The sequence below is a fragment of the Stereum hirsutum genome, assembly GCF_000264905.1.
Source record: "Stereum hirsutum FP-91666 SS1 unplaced genomic scaffold STEHIscaffold_2, whole genome shotgun sequence".
NCBI lineage: Eukaryota > Fungi > Basidiomycota > Agaricomycetes > Russulales > Stereaceae > Stereum > Stereum hirsutum.
Genome location: NW_006763132.1, coordinates 822,135 through 840,615, shown reverse-complemented (window position 1 = coordinate 840,615; position 18,481 = coordinate 822,135). Strand labels below are relative to the sequence as shown.

Below are 18,481 nucleotides of genomic sequence, written 5' to 3'. Positions count from 1 at the left end.
GTGATTATATAATCACAGACTTGGGGCAAGCAGAAATATTTGTGGAAGGTTCCCTATTGGCTATAAGCCCACAGATGTTCGTTATGGTCTGTGAGTAGGGTACATTTATGTCTGGAACCAAAAAAGAAATTACCTTGAGCAACGAATGTGATGTGGTAGATGGTTAATAAGGGTGTGGTGACCTCGCCACAACCTCGCCAACAGAACATGGGGTGTATATGCTCATTTGGTGCACCATTCGCCAGTGCGACTACAAGCATGAAATATAAAATATCGATGTAATTATTGAGAAAATCTATAGCGAAACAGGCACACATGCGATGTTACATGCCAAAATAACCCATACGGTGTGTCAACGCCACATCCGTGCCATGACGCGGCAAATCCTACCGCGTCCTTTAGGCCAACCTTACCTAGAGTGTAACACCTGCATTGTGGCCGGAGTTGAGGCCGTGAAAGGAAACAAAAGGATGGCACAGCGCTCGGAGTCGTTCCGGTGTCCGCCGGTGCCGCCGGGGCACTGCAAACACGAGGCCGGTACGTGGTTCGAAAATGAAATTATAGTGCCACAATCAAAGTACGCTCAGCTTTCGCCTCCTGACAATTGCTGCTGTTTGTGCCCCCTCTTTCTGTTTTTGGCATAATATCACTGGTCGAAATGCGCACAAAGTGATGTAAATTTCTTGCAAAACGGACCGTTCGTTCGCGAGATAATCGCGCTTTCGTTCTCTCGAACACGCGCCACAGCCCTTTGTGGGTCCCAACATTCGCTTCCTAATCCGGACAAAGTCCGTATTTGGACACAACTCTGGGTGCCGTGACTCGCATGCGACCATCAGATAACGCTTCTTTGTGTGCGATCTGGGCACGGTTTCTGGCCTGCTGGGCCTCGGTATGTTTCGCCGTCCAATGGTGCCAGTGCGTCTTGCCGGGAGGAGTTTGAATCGTTTCCCTGGCTATATAAGACCCACCTGGGGCTCGCTTAGGTCCCCCATCTTCTCTCTCCTCTACCACCACCATCTCCTCCCTCCCCTCCCCTCCCCTCCCCTCCCCTCCCCTCCCTCCCGGACCCGGACCCAAGGTGAGTCTCTTCAACCTTTCTCTTATCCTGTGCTCCCATCCTCTCCTGCTTGTGCCCCCCTCCCTCAATGTTCAGCGTGCTGATTCATCTTGATTCCCATAGGCCGCCCAATCAAGACCGGTGTCAAGACTCAACATCAACTACCAAGACCTCAAGCCGGGACCGTATCGGATTGGGATCGCTCGCGACGCGATCGACAGGCCATGGGTGTCACGGGGATGTGCGCAGAGTCGCGCTGCGGCCTCAAGAACCTCGAGGGATATACGGCATCCCGGACACAATACCCTATTAACCCCTCATTAAAGGACATGCCGGCCAGCGTCGTGCATTGTCCTGGGGATGGTCCAATCTTTCATTTGCTAGACACCCTTCGGGGTGTCACTTTCTCTTCGAGGCTAGTCCTCTCATTATGTCCCCTGGTATGGCATCGGCCTCTTCGTGGCTCAGGGGATTAGTACCTCTTCGGAGGGAAGCTAACAGACGCCCCGCTCGTTGGGGTTCTCTCCCCCAGATCGGCACGAGCTCCGTGTCCTGCATCTATGGCCTTCGTGCGTCGTATTTTCTTTGGGCTTTGGCGACGATGATGGTTGTATACTGACGTCAATATATCTGTATAGGAATGACCCTGACATGGGCAAGGCGGAGAGAGAGAGAGCCTTTTGGACTGGATTATTGAGCGGACTCCCTTCTGGACACGGTACGCCCCCTTCCAACCACAATGGGGTTGACTCCTCGGTTATTATTCCCTATATTACCCTCTTGGATTTGGGGGTCCGGATCCCTATTGTGCCCGGCATCGTTGTTGGCGGTACTAGAACCGCTTGCGCGACACCCACGATGAACCTTTATCTCTTTTCCTTTCTTGGGTTTCGTTGGGGGAGTTTTCGCACTTTGAGTGCATTCTACTGAGGCTAGGCCTCCCTTTTTTCTCCTGGTACTACGGCGTCGGCCTCTTCGTGGCCCAGGAGACCAGTACCTCCTCGGAGGGAAGCTAACAGACGTCTGAGTCCCTCGCCCGTTGGTGTTCTCTCCCCCAGTTCGGCACGGGTGTCGTATTATACTTCCCTGACCACTTCTTACAGCTTTTACAGGTGTGCGTGTCGTATGGATCCTCAGCTCCGACGTCTTGTGACCTGCGGTGACACTTCTCTTCTGCTCGGGCGACGCTCTGAAGCTCAAACGGCCTCTCGTTTAGCCGTTACTCCCCCCGCCCACCCGCCCACCGATCATCGACCTTGCTCTCAGTTTTAGGCAACCTCTGTTTTCTCTCCCTTTCGCTCTTTCTTTATCTTTTCGCTCTCGCTTTTATCTTCACTCTCCTCTACGGCGACACCCTTGGGTCATATCTATTTATTTATATCTGTGCTTGTCTCAAGCCTTCAGCTTGATCCCCTCCCCTGGTATGACGTCGACCTTGTCGTGGTCCGGGGGCTCTAGTACCTCAGCAGCCAACCCTCTGAGCGAAGCCAAAAGACGTCTACTGACAGATGAGTGGATCTACGTTTCGGTCTACATATTTCTTCTAACCTGTTCTGTGCAATTTTAATTCAGGTGCATTCGTGCGAGGAAGCTCAAGACGATCGACGCCCTGAGCATCAACACTCGGGCACGACGACGGGTCTGGTCGACGACTCCAATCAAGCACGATATCAATGGGCAGTGGTCTCTGGGGTATCTTCGGCTGGCTCTCTGGGGCGGGTCTCTGGGGCGTCTTGCGCTGGGTCTCTGGGTTTGCTGGGTCTCTGGGTTTGCTGGGTCTCTGGGTTTGCTGGGTCTCTAGGTCTGCTTGGCCTCTTCGTTTGCTAGGTCTTGTGGGCTTGGTATGCTGCTGGGTCTCATGGGCTTGGTCTCTTGATTTCTGGGCTGAGGCTGGGCTGACTAGAGCTAGGCGACATCGACATCGACCTCACGACCGAGCTCAAGCACGACTTCAACATCGACCTCACGAGCGAGATCAAGCACGACGTCGACACCGAGCTCCAACGAGCTTCAATACCGGTCCCCTGGGAGAGCGTAGACCTTGTCGTGGTCCAGGGGCTTTAGTACCTCAGAGTCCGATCCTCTGGGGGAAACTAACAGACGCTCGCATGGTACGTCTCCTACTTCCTACTACGTAGCTGATTATTTTCTAGATTCTCCTACAGGAGTGGTGTCCGACACAAACTCATAGTGTCTCGAGAAACATTTATTGATCAGTGAGTCTTCCCTCTCGATGCACGCATATTAGTGACCACGCTGACTTCCTCCTCAGTTTAACTACAGATGCGTGACTGTGTGAATGTGAGAGAATGGCGACGACCTGCCATCGACAGCGGCGCCCTAGACACGTCCTCGACACCGAGCTCCAATGAGCTTCAAGACCGGTCCCCTGGGAAGCGTCGACCTTGCCGTGGTCCAGGGGCTCTAGTACCTCTTCGGAGGGAAGCCAACAGACGCTTACTAACAGGTGAGTGGATCTATGTTCTCGCCCACATATTTTTTACTGATTCGTTCTGCGCAGTTTTATTTCAGGACGGTGTGTGTCAGTAAGCTCAAGACGATCGACTCCCTGAGCATCAACACTCGGGCACGACGACGGGTCTGGTCGACGACTCCAATCAAGCACGACATCAACACTGGGCGGCGGGATCTGGGGTATCTTGGGCTGGGTCTGCTGGGTCTCCTGTATCTGCTAGGTCTCTTCGTTTGCTGTGTCACGTGGGCTTGGCCTCTAGGTTGTTGGGTCTCGTGGGCTTGATCTCTAGCTGCTAGGCGACATCGACCTCACGACCGAGATCAAGCACGACATCGACACCGTGCCCCAAGTGCTTCAAGTCCGGTCCCCTGGGATAGCGTCGGCCTTGTCGTGGTCCAGGGGCTCTAGTACCTCAGAGCCCGCTCCTCTGGGGGAAGCCAACAGACGCTACTAACGGGTGAGTGGCTTGACCCTTCGATCCACTTCACTCGTATATTCCCTTTATGGCCTTCGTGCGTCATGTTTCGTTCTGGTCATTGTGGCTGTATGCTGACGCCGATATGCCTGTATAGGAATGACCCCAACATGGGCAAGGCGGAGAGAGAGAGTCTCCTGGATTGGATTACTCAGTGAACTCCCTTCTGTACCCGGTACGCCCCCTCCGACCACAGTGGACCGAAAACCTCGATTATTATTCTCCATATTACCTTCTCGGATTTCGAGGCCCGGATCCCAGGAGGCTCATCGTCGTTGCTAGCGGTACCGGCAGTGCGTGCGCGACGCCAACAATGTACTTTTTTCTGTTTTATTTCTTTGGTCTCGTTGGGGGAGTTTTCGCACTTTTGAGTGTATTCTACCGAGGCTAGGCCTCCCTTTTTTCTCCTGGTATGGCGTCGGCCTCTTCGCGGCCCAGGAGACTAGTACCTCTTCGGAGGGAAGCCAACAGACGTCGGTTTGTACTCTACGGTACTGTAACTTGTTCGTGTAGCGCATCGTTGTAGATACATATATTGTCAGTGGCTGGTAGTGCTCTTTCAGGCTCTACGAGCATGTGAATACTCTGCTTATCGTCGATGACGGTGAATATATACTTGTGCAAATAGCGATGAAGTGTTAAGAAGCGCAGTGCAATAGAGATATGACAGAGTGACCAACTGCGTGTGGCGAACTTCAAAGCACGGGTCGCGATCGGCGACACATGGCATTGTTTGGCAATAGTGTCACGAGTGGCGCCTTGTAGCTTGAAGGTTAGGGGCCACACTGTTCTCCTGTGTGAGGGATGTTTTTGGGATGTTTGTTGGTCCTCGTGGATGCGTGTTGGATCCCGAATATACGAGTGTGCTTCCTTTCTTCCTTTTTTCTCGATCTGGGCTCCTGAGTCAGACTTGAGTCATACGGCCAGGCGATTCGGTCATCCACTGGTGGTGACTGGGGACCATGTGTGGCAGCTATCGATCTTTAAAATATTCAGCAGCGCGCCCAAACAGCAGAAGATCCAATGCATGTATAATTATATAAATAGTCCTAAAATACAATTCTCAAATCACAGACTCCTCTTCGTAGTATGTAGTGATAGTCTGCGTCTCCATCAGAAATGAACAAGGACGTACATCGCCACAGAATCACAACCTCCTCAAAGCCCTGGACTCCACGCTCTCCCTCTGAATATAACAACCCTCTAAAGGCTCGAGATCTACGGCCCGGTGATCAAAACCGTGACGTTCATACAATTGGGTTAAACGTCTTGGCTGTTCTGACCGTGGTTCTGAAGGTGCCACTGGATGAGAGACGTCGCCGGCATACGCATACGCCTTCAAAGGACTCGGACTGGAAAGATGTTGAGCCGCTTGAAAGGTCTCGTCTGTGTCCTTGTCTGAGGCTTCGGCGGCTCGGATGTGGAGGAGGAAGCGATTGACGAGGAGTGTGACCATTGCCCAGACGAAGCTGCAGAACGGTAGCGCCCACGTTAGGAATTGGAAGTCAGAGTGAAACACTCGAGTGAATAGGTGCTTAGGTCTGATACGTACGCGGTGACGGTCATGATTTTGTGCGAGTCCCCAAACGCGGCGAACCAAGTGTTCAGAGCGTCAAGACATGTTTTGATCTTAATCAAGCAGAAGATCCACGTCAGCGCAAGCAAGCAACAAGTCAAGGTAAGCAGCCCACTCACACAGAAGAAACAGGCACCATCTTGACGGACGACGCTCGTAGCCCCGACGTCTCCTGGTCGCGGTCTCGACAGTGAGCTGTACAGTGTTAGGCTGAAGGCGAGGAGGTCGAAGGGCAGCTGATGTATATATATAGATATACGTGTGCGACCGCATTCAATATTCTTCAGCCACGGGATGATGGCAGACAAAGGTGAAGAATATGCTTGATGCATGAACGTGAACGCACCGATGAGGCCCAGACGATCGTTAGAAGAGGTGAGGTCTGTGTGGCGACACACATACGGACGTTGTTGTGCCATACGATGTGCGCTATAGTATTCAGTTCGAACGTTGAGCGGACGAAATAGTTTGACGTGAGAAGTTTTTAGGCCGGCGAGGAGTTTTACTCACGCGCAAGATGAATGACGGTCATTATGACCATGGTCAGTGTCGCGACGGCGGTCGCGAAGAAAGCGGTCGCGAGGAGTTTTAGTATGGTCTATAGCATATAGTCAGGACATGAGCTCCGGGAACAATGTTCGTTTTGGATGGATCGACATACCTTTTGTCTATCCCACAGCACAGCTACTCGCAGCAACATAAGGAAATGGCCGAAGATGATCGAATAGACAGAGCAGACGAAGGTAGCCTTGATCAAGTGTTGGCATCTATAAGGAGTTCGGAAGCACGTTCAAGAGCTAGTCGGAAGTACGGACGGTCTCGTCGGAGGGGGCTGGAAACAGATGTATGACATACGTCTGCGGTGCCATCAGTTCCAACCGCCTATACCGTCAAAGTGTCGGACGACGTACTGTGTCTGAATGAGCATTCTCACTGATTCCACTCGACACTACAATGCCCAACAAAGAATAAGCCGACAGTCAAGATCGATGCATTTTTCACTGGATGCACTCACAATGAGCGTTCATCAGAAGGCATGCAAGAGCAAGATATTTGTTGAGAAGAAAACCATTGCGACCGAATGATGGACGAGCCCTCCAGACGAGGGATACTTCGGCAGAAAACGTGAGAATGTGGTCGTAAAACATCGCGACGAGTCCGATGACTATGTGCATAGCATGAAAAAATATCAGATGTCCGAAGAATGATATATGCTTCCGAGTACGAGTAGGACGCTTACCCGTCATGTATCGTGTCGCCAGGCCATTCAGGAAGACAGTGAGCGGTATGGTCGAGCCATCTTGCATAGAGGATGTTATAGCTGGGAAGGACATTGTCGTGAAGTGTGCGTTTCTGGAGAAGTCTTCGAGAATGGGACAGAGAAAGGAATGAATGTGGACCCAGTTGGTGGACGTGGGGTGAACAGTGATGGAGGAAAGAAGGAGGAGGTAGGGACACCATGCGAGACCGCGATGGCCATCGAGGCCATCGTAGTCATATTAGAGCAAGAGCATGCAGTGACAGTGCTCCGAGGCGTGGGTGACAGTGCTCCATTCGGACGGAACAATCCCAGGCGAAGCACCTAGCGCCTAATCAGGCTCAAGCATTGTTCCCATCGACAGCTTCCTGTGCGATGCCACACCTTCATGTCTACCCAACCCTCACCATCCAGAGTCATGGGAATATAACGGCCGCCGTTCGCATGCAGAAGGGAAGGAGAAAAATCTGGGCATTGTGGACATACGGCGAGCTTTCGCGACTGTGGCGGGTGAGGAGCCGCTGGCGCGATGCTCGCTGGTCGCTAAGGTCTGATCATCATGGAGGCGGTATCAAAAAGGATGAGGATTGCGTTTCTTTTGGTCACAGTTGATAGGAGACCAAGAGATGTGTTTCGCCGAACCGCGATTGCACGCAAATAGAAATTCCACTGCGCATATGCTCAGATGATCAGACCAAAGCCGAGCAAATCACCTAGACGGTGTCATTGCGGTACGCCGACGGTATGATCGACATCTTGATTCGAGCTCCACATTGTAGATGTAGATCACAGTACAGGTTCTGTGAGATCCTAGGACCTTTACGCTCTACTCAAGAGAGGCACGGCCCCTTGTATAACAAGAGTTGTATCCCCACAAGGGAACAACGCGAGAATTCAACATACTCAAAATATGTCTGTGACGCCCTGGACAGGGGGTGATATCGGGCAGTCGCCCACAAAATTCCACTAGGAACGGTCGACGGTCTTGAGCTGTTGAGAGACCTGATAGATCTTTGTATTCACTGTAGAAATCCCACCTTCATGCCAAGACCCTGAAATTCGTCACATGTTACGTTACAAGAAAGCAGGTTCAGAGAGTGACGCACCGCTAAACAATCAGGTTACACCAATCGAGCTAAGTTAAAACATACAGCGTCACTGAGCCGGATTGCCGATTTGGAGGAAGATAAGAGCAAGTGGACTGAGTTGAACCTGGTTCAATGTGTGAGCTTGGGAACTGGCATTGAGTCTCTCACAGACAACCGGAGATACACAGTGAAGACACGTCGGTCAGCAGGGGAGCGTGAGGGTTCGAGTGAACGAGAATCGTCCGAGGACGGAATGGCCCTCGCGCCGGAAAGTGCCGACTTCGTGTCGACGGGAGCACGTGAAATTGTTTGCCTTTGTTGAATTCAGAAGCTATTGGCTTCCGAATTGGCCACCCCGATAACCTTTTTTAAAAGAACTCAACTCAGGCCGCTGCTCACCGCTCTTGTCACGAGAGCGTCTATCGCATAGTCACCTTCATTATCTTGATATCATGCTAGTCATTTAAGTCGAGCGCGAACTCGACTCCGAACAGCTCCGCAAGGCTTGGACTTGACTTGAACTTCTTCAACTGACTCTTATTGACTCGGACTCGGAGGCTCGCTCTTCAGCTTCAAAGAAATAACCCGCTGGCGGAGGCAGCCTAGGATATGCCGTCATTCAGTGAATTTGGGTTCTATCATGGGGGTGCTGCAAGAACGGCGGTGAGCTGTCTGATGTCCGATGTTGAGAAGTAGCAAAAACGACGAACACATACCTGAGCGCGCCGCTTAGTGTCAACGATGCTCCATATCACAGTTGTCTCCATCCAACCCTCTTCCGCTTGCGTCGTCTTCATGTCGAAAGAAAACTCTACAAGCGGACCTCCTACGTAGATAATAACCGACTCCAGCAATGGACACAAAGCGCCAAGGTCTTGTAAGAATTGGACCGGATAATCCAAATACAGTTGTAGCCACGGTTCCACGATATCCCAGGCCTTATCGCGGTCATCACTGTGATTTTCGTCGAGTCCATAGGCAGCAAAATCAAGCTCGCCGATTCCGAGGGGGATGTCCGCCGCTGATACTTCATCGAGATCGCTCTCCCAAAGTGGAACGTTGAGGAGTTCGATCGCAGTGATCTTCTGCAACGTCGAATGCGAGGCCTTGAGAGAGTCGAAGATATCATGCTAGATATATAAATGCAATGCAAATTAACTGCTTCACCCGAACAAAAAAGTTTGTATTCAGGCGTACTATTGTAGTCGTAGCATCATCTGTGTCTTCAATTGCAATGCTTATTAATTCAGTGAACGGCGCTGTTCTCGTGAACAGTGGGAGAGAGAGGACGCCGGCCTTCGTGAGGGTCAGAAAAGCCTTATGAATGCACCACTGAGACGTTTCCTCATTTCCGTCGCGTAGCCCTGGGGTAACCGCTCGTTCAAGGGTTAAGCCCTCGAATCCTATAGAATCTTCAACCCCCTCCGCCGTCGCCGCCACACACAATTCTGTCATACACGGGAGTGGTGACAGCAGAGGAAACTTTAGAAGTAAGGATGATGGTTGCCCAATGACCTTGATGAGCCTGAGTGAAGGATTACGGGATAGCAACGAGCTTTTCTGGAAGTCGAGGTAGATGCTGGATGACAGGGAGGTGACCTGGAACTCGATGGTCTCCAGCCCCTTCAAAGACATCGACTGCCATCGTTGCGGATCACCGTCGTACAATACGAGCTTTTTGAGTCGTGCGCCATCTCCGGGGCGGAAAATGATGGCCACGGCTTCCCACTGAAGACGGGATGAATCGAAGAGTACGAGTTGTCGACAGCCGATACGGCTTAGCGAGGTGGATTGGATGGCTTCGTGGTCTAGATGGTAGAGCTGTTCAGATGAGTCTATCGCGACGGTCTTGAGCGAGGGGTGGTCATTCACGACGTTTATAAGTTCCAGCGTCATGGGTGGGGTCACGGGATCGAAGTTTATATCGAGATGGATGAGGCCTGGTGCAGATCTCAGAAGATCCTGCACGATGCGTTCGAAATGAACCCATTGGATTTCGAACATATTTACGTCCGAAAACCCGTTTTGTCTTAGGTGCACAGAGCTATGATTGTTTGCGCATCAGCTCGGCATCCTTATGCGAAGGGAGACATATGAATGAAGCGCACCGAAGGAGCGTGGTCACGTCCGGACGAGACAAAATCGTCTTTTGTAAGAAGTCCCGTTCCGAGTCCAGAGAGAAGATGTCTAAGCCGATAGATAGTACCCGAAACTGCACCGGAAAACAGATGGTTCGAATACGGCGATTGAGTGCGCAGAGGCTCAGCAGGGTACAGTCGAGGTAATAATGTCGAGGAACGGGATCGACGTCAGGCTGATACCAATCCGATGCGAAATACTTCGCTATCTCAAGGATTAGCTCGTCTGGCAAGATTGACAGCGTCATTTTGGTCCCAGACTATGCGCCAGGGCCACTGTGGAAGACGGATAGAGTGAAATTCAGCCAAATTTAAGGTGAATTTCATGTTTCACCCAATTTTCGGTGACCGCCGCTCAACCGCCGCTAGGCCTGCGGATGGCTTCGTTGAAATTCACCCAAACTTTGCAGGGGAGCAACAAGCCTCTTAAAATTCAAACTAAATTCATATGTAAATACGGTAGAGCAAGATCTGTTGTGTGGCTGACTCGTCAACGTCGAAACCGTGCAGTGTGCGGTGAATCGAGACGAAGTACTGCGAAGGACGGTGGCCACAAAGTAGAGCAGAGTGGCGTAGCCTGTGGGGCAGATGACGTCATAGTCGCGTCTTGCCTCAACGAGTCGACTCGCAGATCTCTTTGCTCTCTCTCTACCACCACCACCACCACCACCACCACCACCACCACCACTTCTGGGTCTTCGTCAACATCGGACGCGACTTACTTTGCTTTCAGCTGGAATCTAGCTAGATCTCTGGCTGCCGCTCACGCTTCATGAGTCTATAGCTTGCTTTGCCGGTCTCTGCTTGATCTCAGCTGTCGAGTCTTGACATCCGCTTGCCTGCTGTCAAGGAACGCGATCCGAAACACTCTTCAGTAACGTTGGGCAATTTTCTGTGGGAGATTTTTGGAGACGTGCATTTGACGGCTACCAGAAAGGTGCAGTCGTCCTTTCACTCCATTCTTTGTTTGCTGTTGGGAGCGCGAAGTGCTTTACAATCGTTATATATGACCCAAAAATCACTTTCAACTTCACAAACTGTCGAGGTGCCCTGCTCGCCAATCCCATTCCTTCCTTGGTGATCGTGCTTATGATGTCTGCTCCGTTGGTTGTATACTGACTTGACTTCGTGCACTCACAGATTCTTGACAGTTGTCAACTCTCCATAGCCTTTCCGCCACTCCCTCTCTCTTCCTCGGACCTCTCAATGGTTGGTTCAACTTTAACGGGGATGGGTGAAGTTGCTGAGATAGGGCACAGATAAGGTGTTTCAGTAGTATGTAGGAGTATGTTATGTTTAATGTATTTATGTATTTATGTATATTACCTACATAATCACTAGTAAATCATTTTTTTCTCGTGTTCCCGGCTCTCTCGGGATTCGAAACAGCGTCACAATATATTAGTAGGGCCTAAGCTGGGAAGCGTGAACTAGCTATCGGACCTCCCAGAGTCAACCGAAGATATGCGGATTTTCACCCGAACTTCGACTGAAATCTTCGGGTGAAAACGAAAACGAACTGGGTGAATTTCACCCAAAAAATTCACCCAAATTTGAGGTGAAGCCGATATCCGTCACCATAGGATTGGGTGAAAATCCCATGCGTATTCGGGTGAAAAATCAAGGGGAAATTCACCCAAGGCGTACCCCCCAGTGGGCCTGACTGATCTGGTTCGTATAATATCTGGGGTAACTCTCGTCTGGACAACTAAGAAAGCAATCAGCAGCGAAGTGCTACTACATATAACCGAATGTTATAAATGAGGACATTTCAAAGCAGATGGAGAGTCTTACCTTCCAAAGGACTTTGTCGTTGAGCGTAAGTTATGTAGTTGACTGCGACCTCGTGGTCGAATTCTATTGGATCAAACTTGAATCAAAGCGGAGATTGAATTGGTGTAGTGTGCGCCGGCGGTTGGCCGATGTGGCGCCGATACAAGCAGTACTCTAGAATTGACTACAACCATGCAGGTAAATGGAAGATGTTATTTTACATGAACAGTGGGCGTCACTGATTGGTTTCCCAAGTATCCACTGGTAGCCATGTTGATATCACCGAGATATTTAAAGTACGGAAGTCGATAGAGTGACTAATACTTAATGTGCTCAGTCGAGTGTAGGTTCAATGGCAGGCTGAGCTCTCGTGACACTCTCCTTGGAAGGAGCAAAATGGCCGACCAAACGTGAATATTGCTCGATATAATTGCGGCCATTTGTGTACAATCAATAGATGCGTATAAACTATAGCGAATCTCCAATAAGGGGTCGACCTTCCAGCGGTGTTGGAAGATCATGAATCGGTAGCTGCGCAATATTCGATCTTTTTATTCATCCATGTGCCTATTATGGACCTTGCGAGTCAAACACCGTCATGAGTTTCATGCCATGACTATTGAGATGCTGGTCGTGACCTACTAGCGATCAACAGTCTACGGTGGAACTCTGAGGGTGCCAGATACCTGGTTTACGGGGCCATCGCACTGATTATCCCATCGCGTTGAATTCAACGTTGCTCCCGGATGGCTAATTGGTGCAAATTCTGGCATGGAGAAAATATGGGTGTCAGAGTTTTGGGCGGTCCGGTCGTGGTCGTAGGACGTCTGTAGGTTCAGTATGAGGCGGTTGACAAGGATGATTGGGATGCTGTGGGGTAGAATAGGTTAGATGATCACCAAGCGCGTACCGAAATAAGTATCGGCTTTCGAAGATTGTGTGAGCGTGAGACTTACACGGTTTCGAAGGGGACCCCGAGATTCAAGATTGCAAGATATTTTGACTGCACGTCAGGGGTCAGAATAACATGCCTAGATGGAAGAGCGAGTGGATATATATCACTTCAGGGTTGATAGATCCTATCTGAGTTTCATAAATAGACTATCAGCGTGATTTCCACAATCGTGATGTGTTTGACCTACAATGTTGTCGATTATTGCAACAGCTGTTACGGCGAGTGCACCACTGCGTTGCTCCCGTCAGTGCTCTGAGGTACTCAGGTACTCAAGGGCAGTGAGATACTGACCATGCTGTACCGATGCCTAATTGCATTCAATAATTGAGTTTACTTGTCACGAAAATCGAAAGGATATATCAAGTACGCACCATCATACATAAAAGCCTCTACGATGCTGCTCCGACCGAAACTCCGCGTCTCTACGACGTGACGCAAAGTTGTCCTCAAGAGAAGGCCAAGCATGGCAATGATGAAAACCAGTTGTATACAACCAGACGTTACCGCAACTGTATTATCGGCGCCATCAGCTGAATAGTTGGGTAGGAGTCATGATGGAACGAGCTATAGGAATTAGCATGCCTCTATCAGCAGTGGCCATGCGTTATTAGTAGCCTCATTCTGAATAGGATTATTCCTCAAAGACTCACTTGGAGGAAAGTGAAACTTTATCTTCGTTGGGTGTGATCATACATTTGACCATGACTTGATAGATTGTTCCCTTTGTAGAAACAGAGTCTACCAGGCTGTCTAGCTACGACAACAGCCATCAGTGCGAACCATCAAAGTCTGCCAAAGGAGAGACACACGTAAATGTTGATGACTTCGTAGGGTACTATCAACGCCGTAGCGACAACCAGAGCAACCTTTCTCTGGTTATGGATAGCGGCTACCCGTAAGGCTATGAGATCTATGAGTGAACATGTGAGAGGCTGTTGGATTGAATCGTAGTGCAGAGGGAGCCTGACACGTACATAGAGTTGCGGTAGTTGATAACTCCCCCAACACTGTACCCGTTATGTACGCTATAGAGCACCTACACGCGATTCTTGAGTGTTCTCTGATGAAGTTAAGTAATAACAGTGAGAACATACATAGTATCACTGAGAGATGCTCCGTAAGATCCCGCGAAAGCGTTGAATCCTAATTGCCCGGAAAGGCCGTATCGACTGACCAAGAAGAGCACAGAGTGTAAAGACATCTTCTTGGACCATATTGCATCATATTCGATGGGTAACATATATATGAAGTCGAGTATCCATAAAACTATTGGGCCAAGTCTTAGCGTGCTACCTAAGATCATCGTAGGAATTGAGTGGAAGCGCACCAGACGAGGATAAGGCTGCGTAGTCGTCTATGACCCTTCGATCGCACATAATACAGTCACGGGAATGTTGTGTCAGTGAATGAGCACAATACACGCACCACGCTTGCAGGGCGTACACCTGTGCTTCTGAGAACGATGAGTTCGACATAGGGGCAAGAGCGAAGTGGAATGTATGAATGAGCTCTGGAGTCTGGGTGCTTATGTATAAATCCTCCCTGTCACGATTTTGATGGGTACCTCTTGATGCAGAGTATCATCTACCCACCCAGTAGTGCACCTACAGTACCAGAGATTAAGATTAGGTGACACCTCAGGCAAACCGCGTGCTTTCTGTCATCGTTGACAGCCCGAGGATATCCTTCCTTCCTCAGAGTCAGCAATTCCGTTTTTTCCGTGACAGGTTGATGTAAAACTCGACGCTTTCAGCTATTAGGCACGCGCAGCCGTCATATGCTTGCTATAGAAGGTGATCTGGTTGACGAAGGAAGTGTGGGTATCGAAAGCTGGATCGCGCAGTTAATATTATTCTATGAGCATTAGTATGGGCACTGTACATGACCTACTCCAATCCACCTCTGTCACCAACACTTCGCCGCCTCCTCTCCACCGTCTCGCGATTATCCGTCGTCTCCACATCCTTCAGAATCCCCACCAAGATCCTCGCCCCCGTCTTGTCTCCTCTCACATACAACGCCTTGATAAACATCCTCAGCATAGGCCTGACGTGCTGGCCGAAGTGGATCTCTTCCCCGCTCTGCATGACAATCCTCAACAACTCCACCCAATCCATGACGCCCTGGCCCCGACTCTGATCCTCTGTCTTGCCCTTCCCGTCTCCCTCCGCGTTGATTGCACCAGCCTCTAATGGAGCACTCTCATCCGTCTGGCTCTGAGCAAGCCCTCCATCTCCATAAATACGTTCATCAACCCTCGACCGACTCGATCCAAACGGTGCATTCTCCTTCGAAAACCTCTCCCCAGCCGGATACCCACACCTGACCAATAAATCAAACAGCATCCTGACCTTCATCACGTCCCACTCCTTCACCCAGGCCAGCATCCCACTCAACACGATATTCATCGTTACTCGATCCGGGACGAAAGTAGCATCGGTCGCGTCTCTTCCAGGCCTCTTCCCGTGAACGTGAACGCTACCGCCGTCGGTGGCCTTCTTCTTCCTCCCTCGCATCAAGTCGTCCAAGGTCTCCAACGCGGCCCTGAGTCGATCCCTCGGACGTTCTCTCCTCCGCCTCGACAATCTCTCATAAATTAGCACGTTCCCAAGATACGTCCTCATTTTCGGCGTAATGCTAGAATCATCCGCCAAGATGTGCGACGACCCAAGTCGATGCGCGAGAGGTATAAGAACCCGACTTCGTTCAAAGTCTCGTGGTGAAGGTCGCCCAGCACGCGACGGAGACGTCCATCCTCGCAACTTGAAAGCGATCTTCATAGCTCGATTGCGCACGACAGCCAACGTCCGATCCCCGCTCTTCTTGCCAACGTATCCCGCAAGTCTCGAGGCCCCCCTACCCGACCTCACGAGCGAAATTAACAAAGCTTCCCTCAACGCCTTCTTGTGCTCTTCATTCGCCACGGCCGGCGAAGCATCCACATCATCCACCAACCTGACAGCGAGCCGAAACTGTCGGTTGCTGCATAGACATTTCATCAGAGCGTGGTCGAACGCGGTGGAGAAATAGCTAGGCTGTGCGGATCGGATGTTCTTGTACGTGTCGGACGCCGTGGCCGCATGTCCCGCATTCACGAGCGCGAGCAATGCGAACGAGAGCGGACGTCGAAGTCGCGATGGAGGTCGTAAGACGGCAGGAGTGGCGGAATAGAGGGATTTGAGCGCTCGAGCGAGGACCTGCGCCAGTCCAAAGTCGATGAACCGGTTCTGTTCCCTGTGTACCGCTTGTAACACAGTCTCCAAGACCCTGTGGCCTCTCCGTCCCTCGAATCGTAGAATGGACAGAAAAGGCAACGCGAGGTCCATCCTGCCCGCGTGGATTAACCCCGTTGCTATCGGCTCCGCGACGTCCTGCGTGACCTCTAGATGCGGCATCCAACGCTGATGAAGTTCATGCGCCCTTAGCGCGTCCACCCTCGCCAACCTTGGTATCGCAAGCCTCGAAAGCACATCCTGCCACCCCTCGCGCACCACAAAGCCCGGCAAACCCTCCTGCCACCTCAACTGTCCGCACGCCTCCGCCGCGGCCATAGCATTGGCAGCCAAGATCTGCACCTGTCTCTTCGCGAAATCGTCGCCAATGTCGAAGTTATAGAATCCAGAGTCCGCGAGCTCGAGGCATTGGAGCCGGAGGCGATTGTCTTTGGTGAATCTGGAAAGATGAAGGAAGGAGGAGATGAGAGGTCGGATTTTGGCGGGGTGGATGGTTCGGTCTTCTCCGATGGCTTTGTACCAGAGACGCCAGACACCACGGACAAAGAGTCGAATTTCGGCGTCGGCTTCACCGTATGACGAGCTGACAAGGCGTTCGAGGATGGCGAGGACGGCTAAGATGCGGAAGTCGGCGGAGACGATCGGTGAATGTGACGCTGAACTGAGCGCACTATCGGGCACTGTCACAGCGGAGGAATTGGCAGACGCGAGAAGAGTGAGGTTGTGCCAGCGGGTGGAGGACGAGAGGTTAGGATCGAACATGATCAGAGCTTGATGCCGGGCCCAGTTCCAGAGTATCTTTTGGGCAGCTGTGCCCGGTCCAGAAGGAGAGATAGAGCGAGGGAAGAAGACAGCCTGACGCACTTCCTGCACCAGGCTGGAGGCCCCACCATCGCTGGTGAATACGGACTCATCCCAGGAGTCGCCATCGGGGAGGTCATATCGTGCATCGCTACTAGGTAGATGTTTCGGGAGTTTGCGAGTGATTCGACGCCACACGGTCGACAAAAGAGCTTCCTTCGAAGCAGATGAAAGATCGAGCCCGGCATCGAGGAGAATGTCGTACAACACGTTGACAATGGACTGGCTGGGAGACGTATCCAGATAGAAGCAGATCCATGATACTACCTCCTTTGTCGAACTCGGTCGCTTGATAGCCAGCAACGCTCGCAAGTACGGCACATTGCTATGAGCATCCCATACAGACAGTTTGTCGTCGAGGAATCGCTCTCTGGCATGATAGACACTGCGCTCGGATGCTAAAAAAAATAAGGAAAATATAAGAAACAATACCAGGATAATCGGAAGGTTGTAAGGAAAATGACGGACTATCTTCGCAAGCATCCAGCTCAACGCCCTTCACTTTAGCCAGTCCTAGCCTCGCTCTCATCAACCAATAGCTATCCGTCTCGTTCCCCTTCCACCCGCCGCCATTCTCCGCCTTCACCAACTTATCCTTGACCAGCCTGAGGACGAAGCCCCATCGAGGCCTGAACGACGACTTGTCCATCCTACTCGCAAATCCATGCAAATGCCGTCTCATGCCGTCATCATGCCGTATCAGCCTATGTTCCGTTGTTGACCGACCCTCCTGTTCCGCTTGAGTAACTTTGGCAAATACTTGAGGGCCGTGATGGGCATAGAGCGAAAGCGTGCCGAAGAGAGAAATGAGAGCGGTCAAACGAGTGGGACCAAGGCGGCGCGGGTGATGAAGGGTTAGATAGAGGGTTGTGATGTATCTTGCGGTGAGAATAGTAGGGTTGGGAGATGATAGATTCTCATAGGAGAGGAAGGAGCGTAATGTGGCGAATGCGAAGGCAGAATAAGACCGATGATTCTGCCTACGGTCCTCAACAGCGACTAGCAATGACACAGGTACTTCGGAGTCTTCCGAGAGCGTAGGTGTGGGCTCGTCTACCTCCAAGCCGCTAGGACGCGAACTGACGGAGTTATCGGCGCGTGAGGTTGATATTTCTTCGTGCCCGCGTGATGAAGTAACAGGCTTCGGTGGCTTCACCTCGTATGTTAGTTCTCCTGCGTCACCTGAAGCATGAATGAAGTTTCCGATGTTATGCAGTCCAGTAGTCGAGTATAGTCTGCGTAAAACACTAAGATATTATGTGTGTGAGCTATGACGGGATAGGGCGCACCTGGGGGTAGATACAAGCAAGCCGATGCCGCCCAAGTTCCTCTGGACGGTCGACAGAGCCCATCGCAACATTCCATTGCATACAGAACGGTCGTGCGTCGCCTCCAAACCGTCCTTTCGAGCTCGTCGCCGTTGGCCTGCGTACGTGTGAGGTTGAACTGCTCAACGTCGACTTCCGCGCCAAAGTCGCGTCTCGCGCTCGGCGGTGGCCGACGTCGGAGTCTGAACCTAAACCTTGTTTTCACGAGCGACCGACGGTGTAGATTTCTGTCTACACGTCGTTCTCGACAACTCACGCTC

General features: G+C 51.3%; 6 protein-coding genes across 6 annotated transcripts; 1 reads left to right on the top strand and 5 right to left on the bottom strand.

The window, feature by feature from the left end:
* Nucleotides 1–909: 909 nt before the first annotated feature.
* On the top strand, nucleotides 910–4,169 carry STEHIDRAFT_152495 (uncharacterized protein; the record flags this gene model as incomplete). The annotated part of the gene is made up of 12 exons (XM_007299638.1): nucleotides 910–1,081; nucleotides 1,184–1,500; nucleotides 1,562–1,629; nucleotides 1,699–1,778; nucleotides 2,970–3,094; nucleotides 3,161–3,171; nucleotides 3,226–3,276; nucleotides 3,480–3,527; nucleotides 3,593–3,764; nucleotides 3,826–3,885; nucleotides 3,945–4,048; nucleotides 4,109–4,169. 12 exons carry the CDS (start codon nucleotides 910–912, stop codon nucleotides 4,167–4,169), a joined length of 1,269 nt encoding a protein of 422 aa, XP_007299700.1.
* Nucleotides 4,170–5,158: 989 nt separating this feature from the next.
* On the bottom strand, nucleotides 5,159–6,921 carry STEHIDRAFT_152494 (uncharacterized protein; the record flags this gene model as incomplete). Its single annotated transcript, XM_007299637.1, has 10 exons — nucleotides 5,159–5,480; nucleotides 5,564–5,640; nucleotides 5,707–5,823; nucleotides 5,934–6,016; nucleotides 6,098–6,185; nucleotides 6,249–6,335; nucleotides 6,403–6,444; nucleotides 6,499–6,536; nucleotides 6,603–6,752; nucleotides 6,828–6,921. 10 exons carry the CDS (start codon nucleotides 6,919–6,921, stop codon nucleotides 5,159–5,161), a joined length of 1,098 nt encoding a protein of 365 aa, XP_007299699.1.
* Nucleotides 6,922–8,257: 1,336 nt separating this feature from the next.
* STEHIDRAFT_127869 (uncharacterized protein) lies at nucleotides 8,258–10,319 on the bottom strand (the record flags this gene model as incomplete). The annotated part of the gene is made up of 4 exons (XM_007299636.1): nucleotides 8,258–8,271; nucleotides 8,679–9,063; nucleotides 9,131–9,977; nucleotides 10,042–10,319. 4 exons carry the CDS (start codon nucleotides 10,317–10,319, stop codon nucleotides 8,258–8,260), a joined length of 1,524 nt encoding a protein of 507 aa, XP_007299698.1.
* A 2,181-nt stretch (nucleotides 10,320–12,500) lies between these two features.
* On the bottom strand, nucleotides 12,501–13,264 carry STEHIDRAFT_152492 (uncharacterized protein; the record flags this gene model as incomplete). Its single annotated transcript, XM_007299635.1, has 6 exons — nucleotides 12,501–12,714; nucleotides 12,801–12,847; nucleotides 12,907–12,927; nucleotides 12,987–13,029; nucleotides 13,091–13,106; nucleotides 13,171–13,264. 6 exons carry the CDS (start codon nucleotides 13,262–13,264, stop codon nucleotides 12,501–12,503), a joined length of 435 nt encoding a protein of 144 aa, XP_007299697.1.
* A 61-nt stretch (nucleotides 13,265–13,325) lies between these two features.
* STEHIDRAFT_152491 (uncharacterized protein) lies at nucleotides 13,326–14,274 on the bottom strand (the record flags this gene model as incomplete). The annotated part of the gene is made up of 7 exons (XM_007299634.1): nucleotides 13,326–13,383; nucleotides 13,450–13,553; nucleotides 13,609–13,709; nucleotides 13,774–13,835; nucleotides 13,894–14,065; nucleotides 14,127–14,161; nucleotides 14,243–14,274. The coding sequence occupies 7 exons, from the start codon at nucleotides 14,272–14,274 to the stop codon at nucleotides 13,326–13,328; spliced, it is 564 nt and encodes a 187-aa protein (XP_007299696.1).
* Nucleotides 14,275–14,685: 411 nt separating this feature from the next.
* On the bottom strand, nucleotides 14,686–17,575 carry STEHIDRAFT_127868 (uncharacterized protein; the record flags this gene model as incomplete). The annotated part of the gene is made up of 2 exons (XM_007299633.1): nucleotides 14,686–17,291; nucleotides 17,362–17,575. The coding sequence occupies 2 exons, from the start codon at nucleotides 17,573–17,575 to the stop codon at nucleotides 14,686–14,688; spliced, it is 2,820 nt and encodes a 939-aa protein (XP_007299695.1).
* Nucleotides 17,576–18,481: the final 906 nt, after the last annotated feature.